At 39.2% G+C, this 10,465-nt stretch overlaps 1 protein-coding gene across 1 annotated transcript; it reads left to right on the top strand.

Annotated features, from left to right (window-relative positions):
• Window positions 1-1,350: 1,350 nt before the first annotated feature.
• On the top strand, window positions 1,351-2,298 carry LOC118591052 (vomeronasal type-1 receptor 4-like). The gene has a single exon (XM_036199076.1). It carries the CDS (start codon window positions 1,381-1,383, stop codon window positions 2,296-2,298), a length of 918 nt encoding a protein of 305 aa, XP_036054969.1. The 5' UTR covers window positions 1,351-1,380.
• Window positions 2,299-10,465: the final 8,167 nt, after the last annotated feature.

The raw sequence follows: 10,465 nt of genomic DNA, 5'->3' as shown, positions 1-10,465 counted from the left end.
TTCACTTGCTTGGTTAGAGTTACACCAAGATATGTTAAATTATTTGTGGATATTGTGAAGCGTGTGGTTTTCTTGATTTGTTTCTCAACCCATTTATCATTTGTATATAGGAGGGCTACTGGTTTTTCTGAGTTAGTCCTGTATCCAGTCACTTCATACAAGGTGTTTATCTGCTGAAGCTGTTCCCTTATAGAACTTTCATGGTTGCTTATGCATAAAAGGATATATGTGTATAAATTGAGGTTCACAGTTGTGATCAGAGAACTGGTTAGTTTATTGAAATATTTTGTATTTTATCATTTTGATGATCAGTCTAAAATTTTCTCAAGAACTGATTGGTTTCTTGCTCCTTAGTTTACTTACATGATTTTATGAATTATATGTTTAAATTCTTGTCATTTTAAAACATAGTATTTTCATTTATGCATCTAGTGTTTAACTGCCTGTATGTCTGAAACCACATTTGTGCAGTGCCACAACAGCCATGAGAAGGCATTCAGTTTGGAGAACTGATGTTACAGATGGATGTAAATGACCATGTGGGTGCTGGATTTGAACATGAGTCTTCTGAACAGCCATCTCTCCAACCTCCAATTTTTGTTTCTTAAAACTTTTTATCATTGAGGGAAGAAGTTACATTTGAAATATAAAAAAAATGTGCTCCCATGCTCACTGTTAATATGGTTATTTTTTTCTCATTTTGAAATTTTATAATTTGATTTAATTTTACATATCATCCATGGATTTCCCTGTCCTCCCTCCTCCTGTCCCCCAGGCCCCCCATCAGTCCCATATCCTCCAGGGCAAGGACTCGCCTGGGGATTCACCTCAACCAGGTAGATTCTGTCCAGGCAGGTCCAGTCTCCTCCTCTCAGGGTGAGCAAAGTGTCCCTGCATAGGCCCCGGGTTCCAAACAGCCAGCTCATGCAGTAAGGAGAGATCAAGATTGGAAAAAGCACAGGGACAGATAGCCAAACTAGTGGAAACACATGGACTACGAACCAATAGCTGAGGAACCCTGACTGGATCAAGCCCTCTGGATAAGTGAGACAACTGAATAGCTTGAACTGTTTGACAGGCACCCAGGCAGTGGGACCAGGATCTGGTCATATGTTTATATGCCATACTGTTTTATCATGGGTGTCAGATTGAGCAAGAATGATGTAGTTGTTTCACTAAAATACCTCCATCATCAGACACTGGATAGTACATGACCTACAAAATAATAGTGTGTGTTGCCTATGCAATGTTCTCTAGACCAAGCTCCTATACTGTGAAATAATTTTGTCTCCCTTCATAGAGGTAAAGAGATTGAGAAGTGTCTTGAAGACAGCAGTGTTCCTCCTGGTCATCACTCCAGTCTGCACAGAAGTCCTCTCCATGACCTATCAGAATAAAGCTCAAAAAGCCACTGAGGAATTGGCTCTCCAGACACTCCTAATTTTCCAGGTTGGGACTGGAATTCTGGCCAACATTCTTCTGTTTGTCCACAATTTCTCTCCAATCTTTACTAACTCTCGACTGAGGCCCACACAGGTCATTGTTGCCAACTTGGCTGTGGCCAATGTCTTCATTCTCCTTCTCATTGCATTTCCAGATAACGTGATGGTTTTTGTTCCAAGGAAACCTCCAACTAACCTGCAATGCAAAATTGTGTTCTTCATTCGCATGGTGGCTCGAGGCACAAACATGTGCTCCACCTGTGTCCTTAGTATCCATCAGTTTGTCACTCTTGTTCTTGGTCATTGGGGTAGGCTGATGTTCCAAGGAAGAACCCCCAATGTCCTGAGTTATTCTTGTTACAGTTGTTGGTTTTTGAGTGCCTTAAATAATGCCTACATTCCAATGAAAGTCAGTGGTCCACAGAGCACAGACAATGGCACCAACAATAACAGCAAGTGGGTCTGCTCCACATCTGGATTCAGTGTAGGCATGGCTATCTTGCGTTTTTCCCACGATGCCACATTCATCAGCATCATGGTCTGCACCAGTGTCTCCATGGTGCTTCTCCTCCATAGACATCACCAGCGAACACAGCACATCCTCACTCCCAATAAGAACCAGAGAGGCCATGCTGAGACCAGAGCAGCCCAAACTGTCCTGATGCTGGTGGTCACATTTGTTGGCTTGTACCTCTTAAATTTTATTTGTATAATCTTTCACACTTTTTTAACAGACTATCGTGTCTGGCTGAGGCATGTAAATGAAGTTTTGACTGCAGCCTTCCCCACTGTTTCCCCCTTCCTGTTGCTCTTTAGGGATCCTAAGGATCCCTGCTCTGTGCTCTTCAACTGCTGAAAACCACAGTCAACATGACACACACAGAAGACAGCTTCTCTAGCAGCTGTACACAGTATATTAAGTAAAAGTTGTTTGAAAATCCTTCCTCACCAACCAGACATGTTGACTCACTAAACTCATCCCAGCACTGGGGAGACTGAGAGAGACAACTGCAATGTAATCAATGGCATGTCAGGCTGAAGAGTGGGATCCAGGCCAACTTGTGATAAGGAGACCCAGTCTCACAACTATGTATCTGCACCCTAAGATAGAAAGAAGAGAAATAAACAAATGAGAGAGAGCAGAATGAAAAAGAACTCCAGTAATCCTATAAATATTTACATCTGCCTTAGGTAATCATGTGTTCCCTTATTGTACTAGAGCATATGCCATCCATACTGTATCCTACATATCCATATTTATTCTTTGTTAAAACGTTTCTTCTTTTTTGATTAATAGATTTTCTATTCATTCTACTTGTTAACCACAGATTCCCCTGTCCTCCCTCCTTACATCCCCTATCCCTCTCCCCCGAACCACCTTCTATTTCCACACCATCCAAGGCAAGTTCTCTCATGGGAAGTAAGCAGAGCATGGCACACACAGCTGAGGCAGGCCCAAGCCACTCCTCTCTGCAACAAGGCCAATCAAAGTGTCTCATCATAGGTACTAGGCTCTAAAAACACCAGCTCATGCACTAGGGACAGGTCCCTCTCCCACTGCCTGGGGTCCCCCAAACAGTTCAAGCTATACAGCCTCGCTTATCTAGAGGGCCTAGTCCAGTACTATGGGTGATCCTCATCTATTGGTCTATACCTTCTGCTTATTCACTAGTTTGGCTAGTTGTCTCTGTAATTTTTTAAATTGTGGTCTCAATATTCTTGCTCCTAAAAATCCCTCCTCTCTCTCATCTATTGGACTGCTGGAGATCTGCATTGGACCCTGCTGTGGATCTCTGCATCTTCTTCCATCAGTCATGGATGTGGCTTCTATGATATCAGTTTGGGTATTCTGCCATCTGATCACTGGAGTGGGTCAGTTCTGTCACCCTCTCCACCATTGCCAGTAGTCTATGATGGATTCATCTTTGTGGATCATGAGGACATCCCTATAACTCTGCTTCTTCATATTTTCATGGTTCCTTCATTTATCATGGTATAGCTTTCCTTGTTCTCCCACTCTGTTTCTGATCCAGGAGGAACGTCCTGGTCACCTAAGCTCTCATTTCCCCTTTCTTGCCTTCCATTACCCCCAACCCCACTCCCATCACCAGTATGCTCATGTAGTTCTCAACCTTTTCTCCATTTCTTGATGATCCCTGTGGCTTTCCTAGAGTTCCCCTTACTAGCTAGTCTCCCTGGATCTGTGGGTTGCAGTCTGGTTATCCTTTGCTTTACATCTGGTATCTACATATGAGTGAGTACATACCATGTTTGTAATTCTGAGTCTGGGGTACCTCACTCAGGATGATATTTTGTAGTTCCATCCATTTGACTGCAAACTTAATAATGTCATTTTTCCCCTCTGGTGAGTAGTACTCCATTGTGTCTATGTACCACATTTTCTTTATCCATTCTTCAGTTAAATGGCATGTAGGTTGTTTCCAGGTTCTGGCTATTACAAATAGTGCTGTAGTGAATATAGTTGAGCATGTGTCCCAATGTTATAATTGAGCATTCCTTGGGTTTATGCCCAAAAGTGATTTAGCTGAGTATTGAGGAAGATTGATTCCCAAATTTTTCAGAAATTGGCATACTGATTTCCAAAGTGGCTGTAGAGGTTTGCATTCCCACCAACAGTGGAGGAGTGTTCCCCTTGCTCCACATCCTCTCCAACATAAGCTGTCTTCAGTGTTTTTGATCATAGCCATTTTGAGAGTTGTAAGATGGTATCTCAGAGTCATTTTGATTTGCATTTTCCTGATGACTAGAGATGGCATGCAATTCTTTAAATGTATTTCAGCTAATTGTGCTTCTTTGGTTGAGAATTCTATGTTTAGCTCTGAAGCCCATTTCTAAATCCCATTGGACTGTTAGGTATTTTGATGTCTAGTTTCTTGAGTTCTTTATATATTCTGTATATCAGCCCTCTATCAGATGTGGGGTTTTGAAGATCTTTTCCCTTTCTGTAGGCTGTCATTTTGTTAATGACCATTTCCATTGTCCTACAAAAGCTTCTCAGTTTCTACAGGTCCCATTATTAATTGTTGTTCTCTGTGTCTGTGCAATTGGTGTCATATTTAGGAAGTAATTTCCAGTGCCAATTCATTCAAGAGTACTTCCTACTTTCTCTTCTATCAGGTTCAGAATAACTGGGTGTATATTGAGTTCTTTGATTCACTTGGACTTAAGTTCTGTGCACAGTGACAGATATGGATCTATTTTCAGTCTTCTACATGTTGACATCCGGTTATGCCAGCACCATTTGTTGAAGATGCTTTCTTTTTTCCATTGTACAGTTTTGGCTTCTTTGTCTATAATGAGGTGTTCATGCATGTTCAGATTAGTGTCAGGGTTTTCCTTTAGATTCCATTGGTTCACATGTCAGTTTTTATTGCAGTACCAAGATGTTTTTATTACTTTAGCTCTATAGTAGACCTTGTAGTCAGGGATCATGATGCCTCCAGAGGTTGTTTTATTGTACAGATTCTTTCAGATATCCTGGGTTTTTTGTTTTTCCATGTGAAATTGAGTATTGTTCTTTTCCAGTCTGTGAAGCTTGTGTTGGGGTTTTGATGGGGGATTGCATTGAATCTATAGATTGCTTTTGGTAATATCGCCATTTTTATTATGTCAATCCTACCTATCCATGAACATGAAGAGCTATCCATTTTGTGAGATATTCTTCAATTTCTCTCTTCAGAGCCTTAAAGTTATTCTCATATAGGTCCTTCACAGGCTTAGTTAGAGTAACCCCAAGGTATTTTATATCATTTGTGGCTATTGTAAAGGGTGATGTATCTCATTTCTTTCTCAGCCTGTTTGTCATTTGTGTATAAGAGGGCTACTGATTTTTAAAGTTAATCTTGTATCCTGCCACATTACTGAAGGTGTTTATCAGTTGTAGGTGTTTCCTGGTATAATTTTTTGGGTCATTTGTGTATACAGTCATATCATCTGCAAATAGTGGAAGTTTGACTTCTTCCTTTCCAATTTGTATCGCCTTGATCTTCTTAGGTTGTGTTATTGCTCTGGCTAGAACTTCAAGTAGTATATTGAGTAAGTATGGGGAGAGTGGACAGCCTTGTCTTGTTCCTGTTTTTAGTGGAATTGCTTTGTGTTTCTCTCCATTTAATTTGATGTTGGCTGTTGGCTTGCTATATTGCCTTAATTATGTGGACTATATTTATGATCTCTCCAAGACCTTTACCATGAAGGATTTTGCTTTTTGTCAAAGGCCCTTTTTCAGTACCTAATGAAATGATCATGTGGTTCTTTTCATCTAGTTTGAGTATATGGTGTATTATATTGACAGACTTTTGTATGTTGAACCGACCTTGAATATTTGGGATGAAGCCTACTTGATCATGGTGGATAATTGTTTTGATATGTTCTTGGAGTCTGTTTACCAATATTTTTATTGAGTATTTTTGTATCAATGTTCATGAGTGAGACTGGTCTGTAATTCTCTTTATTTTTTCTATCTTTTTTTGGTTTAGGATTCAGAGTAACTGTAGCCTCATAGAAGGAGTTTGGTAATGTTCCTTCTGTTTCTATTGTGTAGAACAACTTAAAGAGTATTGGTATTAACTCTTCTTTAAAAACCTGGTAGTATTCTGCATTAAAACCATCTGGTCCTCAGCGTTTTTGGTTGGGAGACTTTTAATGACTGTTTCTATTTCCTTAGAGGTTATTGGTCTATTTAAATAGTTTACCTGGTCTTGATTTAACTTTGTTATTTGGTACCATTTCAGAATATTATCCATTTCTTTTAGATTTTATAATTTTGTGGAGTAGAGGTCTTTAAAGGATGACCCAATGATTCTCTGGATATCCTCAGTGTCAGGTCTTATGTCTCCCTTTTCATTTCTGATTTTGTTAATTTGGATGCCCTCTCCCAGCCTTTGGTTTGTTTGGGTATGGGCTTGTCTATCTTTTTTATTTTCTCAAAGAACCAGCTCTTTGATTCATTGATTCTTTGTAGTGTTCTCTTTGTTTCTATTCTATTGATTCAGCTCTCAATTTCATTATTTCCTGGCATCTATTCCTCCTGGGGGACTTTGCTTCTTCTTGTTCTAGATCATCCAGGTGTGCTGTTAAGTCACTAGTGTGAGATTTCCCAACTCCCTTATGTGGGCATTTAATGCTATGAATTTTCCCCTTAGCAGTGCTTTCATAGTGTCCCATAAGTTTGGGTATGTAGTACATTAATTTTCATTGATCCCTATGAAGTGTTTAATTTCTTTTTCTTTCTTTCTTTCTTTCTTTCTTTCTTTCTTTCTTTCTTTCCTCCCTCCCTCCCTCCCTCCCTCCCTCCCTCCCTCCTTTCTTTCTTTCTTTCTTTCTTTCTTTCTTTCTTTCTTTCTTTCTTTCTTTCTTTCTTTCTCTTTCTTGCTTTCTTGCTTTTTTCTTTCTCTTTTCCTCGTCACATTGGTGATTAATTTGGGCATTTTTCAGTTTCCATGAGATTGTTGCCCTTCTGTAATTTTTATTGTTGTTGAAATATAACTTTAACCCAAGGTGGTCTGATAGAATAAAGGAGGTTATTTTTTTGTATCGGTTGAGATGTACTTTCTGACCGAGTATGTCATTGATTTTAGAGGTTACATGGGGTGTTGAGAAGAAGGTATATTCTTTTTGGTTAGGGTGTTATGTTCTGTAGATATTAAGTCCATTGTGTCCATAATATCAGTTAAGCCACATATTTTTCTGTTAAGTTTTGATCTGGCAGATCTGTCCAGTGGTGAGAATGGGGTGTAGAAGTCGCCCACTATTAATGTGTGGTGTTTTATGCATTATTTAAGCTTTAGTAATGTTCCATTTACATATGTGGGTTCCCTTGTGTTTGGGTCAAAAATGTTCAGAATTGTAACTTCATCTTGGTGGATCTTTCCTGTGATGAGTATATAATGTCCTTCTTGATCTCTTTTGATTGATTTTAGTTTGAATTCTATTTTGTTGGATATTAAGATAGCTACACCAGGTTGGAACTTAAGACCATTTGATAGGAAAGACTTTTCCCAGCCTTTTATTCTGATGCAGTGTGTATCTTTGGAGTTGAGGTGTGTTTCTTGTATGCAGGAAGGATGGGTCTTGGTTTTGTGTTGATTCTGTTAGCTTGTGTCTTATTATAGGTGAATTAAGTCCATTGATATTAAGAGATATTAATGACCAATGATTGTTAATTCCTGTTATCTTGTGTTACTTTTATTCTTTGGATTTTCTGCTGTGGGGTTATTTATTGCCTGTGTTTTCGAGGGTGTATCTGACTTCTTTAGGTGGAAATTTTCTTCTAGTGCTTCCTGCAGTACATAGGTATTGTTTAAATCTGGGTTAATCTTGGAATGTCTTGTTTACTCCATCTATGGTGATTGCAAATTTTGGTGGGTATATGAGTCTAGGCTGACATCTATAGTCTTAGTGTCTGAATTACATCTGTCCAGGTCCTTCTGGCTTTCAAAGTCTCCATGGAGAAGTCAGGTGTTATTCTGATGGGTTTGCCTCTATAAGTCACTTGCCCTTTTTCCTTTGCTGGTCTTAACATTCTTTCTTTTTTTCTGTACATTTACTTGTTTAATTGTTATGTGGCAAGGGATCTTTTTTGGGTTTCTAGTCTTTTTGGTGTTCTATAGGCTTCTTTTATCTTCATAGGCATTACCTTCTTTAATTGGAAAAGTTTTCTTATATGATCTTCTTGAGTATATTTTCTGTGCCTTTGAGTTGGTATTCTTCTTCTTCTATCCCTATTATTCTTAGGTTTTCCTTTTCATGGTGTCCCAGATTTCCTGGACATTTTGTGTTATAACATTTTTGGCTTTGGTATTTTCTTTGACTGGCAAATCTATTTCCTCTATTGTATCCTCTACACTAGAGGTTCTGTCTTCCATCTTTTCTATTCTGTTTATTATGCTTGAATCTGTATTTCCTGCTCTTCTACTCAGATTTTCTATTTCCAGCATTCCCTCTGTTTGTTTCTTCTTCATTGTTTCTCATTCCCTTTTCTGGTCTTGAACTGTTTCCATCACATGTTTAGTTTCTTTTTCATGGTTTTCTTGGATTTCTTTAAGGGATTTATTGATTTCTTTCAATTTTTATTTGTCTTTTTCTCAATGTCTTTATTGATTTCTTCCAATTATTTGTTAATCTTTTTCTCAATTTCTTTAAGGGAGTTTTTTATTTATTTCTTGAAAGGCCTCTAGCATCTTCATGAAGCCATTTTTAAGGTAAATTTCTTCTGCTTCTTCTACATTGTGATGTTCAAGTCTTGCTGCTGGAGGAGGGCTAGGTTCTGTTGATACCCGTACTGTTCTATATGTTGTTATATGTATTTTTCCCATGACATCTGCCCATTTCCTCCTCTAATAAGTATAAGAGGGGCCTGTGCCTGAGCGAGTTGCTATTGGTCCATTTTTGCTTGTTATATCTGTGTCTCAGGGGGCCCCTCTGCATCCAATCTTAGGTGTTGGTCTAATTGGAGCTGGTAGATTCTGTATCTCAGGGACCTGCTCTTGCCTCAACCCAAGCAAGCTGATTCTGTGGCTCAAGTTCCAGGGTATTCAGTTTATTGTGATGCATGTGGTACACATACAAATATCCAAGTAAACATTCATACATACAATATAAAATTTAATTGTTTTCATTTGTTTCCTTTGATTGAAATAGACTCTGTTCTCATACAATCTGTCTGATGACCGTTTCCCCTCCGTTTAAACCCAGTCACCTTCTCTGGATGCATTCTTTCTGTCTCTAACAAGAAAAGAATGGGCTTTTTAGAGATGAAAACCAAATGAGACAAAACATAATATATTAAGAGAAAACAAAACATCTCATATTGTGACTGAAGAAGGCATCCTCCCAAAAAGAAAAGATCCCCAAGATCAGACACAGGAATCAGAGACCCACTCATTCCCACACTGAGGAATCCCACAGAAACACTAAGCTAAAGGCAGTAATTTATATGCAGAGGGCATGGCGAGGACTCCTGTAGGGCATGTGCTTGCTGCTTCTGTCTTTGGACCTTATACGCATCTTGCTCAGTTAATTCTGTGTGCCTTGTTTTTCTGGTGTCCTCTGTCCCCTCTGACTCTTACACTCTTTTGCCTCCTCTCCTGTAGTTCAAAGAGGAGGGTTTTGATGCAGACATGCCATGTATAGCTCTGTGTTCTGAATGTTGTGATTCTTGTGAATTCTTAAATCCCAATGCAGTGATACACCTCTTCCAAGGAGTCCACACCTCTTCTCCTTTCTCAAAGAGTTCCCCTAACTTAGGTACAAGAATTCAAATATATGAGTCTACAGGGGCCAGTCTTATTCAAACCACCACATATCTAAATCTAATCTTTCTACAACACAAAGGAACCAAGCAATTCTCAGATGATGTGTCCAGCCATGCAGGCCAAAGGAAAATGATTGAGGAGTGTAATGGATGATTTTGTGAACCAATCACAAATACAAAGGCTTTAATGAGAAAGCTGAAAAACTCTGATGTTACTTCTCCTAGTTCCCTGCCTAGGATGCTCCACTCCAATAACTCCTGCTTTTAATTCATTCTCATCTCCTCCCAGGATCCAGTCAAGGATCATTTCCCTCTCTCTACCTGTAACACAAATGGAATTTCAATGTCCTTCTGTGATTTATTACACAGATCTCTCTGAGGGGTCCCCCTTCTCTCATACTCAATGTCCCACCCACATCAGTTATAAGGAACAACAGGAGCATTCTCCTCAAGAACATATTGAAATTGGGGAGTTAACTTCAGAGTAGGCATTGTCTTTCATGATTTGCCCATGACTCTACTTTGTAAGCATCATGGTTGAGACCAGTGTCACCATGGTGCTTCTCCTGCACAGACACTGCCAGAGAGTGCAGCACATTCACACCTCAAATGAGAACCAGTTCATACCTATTCATATGGGGAAGATAAGAACACGGGGACATATATTGCCTATGCAGTTTCTACTAATGATATGGAAAATGAAAATAACCAGATTCTTTCTTGGATAAAATCAGCATTGTGTGTGAACCTC

The sequence above is a fragment of the Onychomys torridus genome, chromosome 1 (genome assembly GCF_903995425.1).
Source record: "Onychomys torridus chromosome 1, mOncTor1.1, whole genome shotgun sequence".
NCBI classification, from domain to species: domain Eukaryota; kingdom Metazoa; phylum Chordata; class Mammalia; order Rodentia; family Cricetidae; genus Onychomys; species Onychomys torridus.
This window is presented reverse-complemented; position numbering and strand designations above follow the sequence as displayed.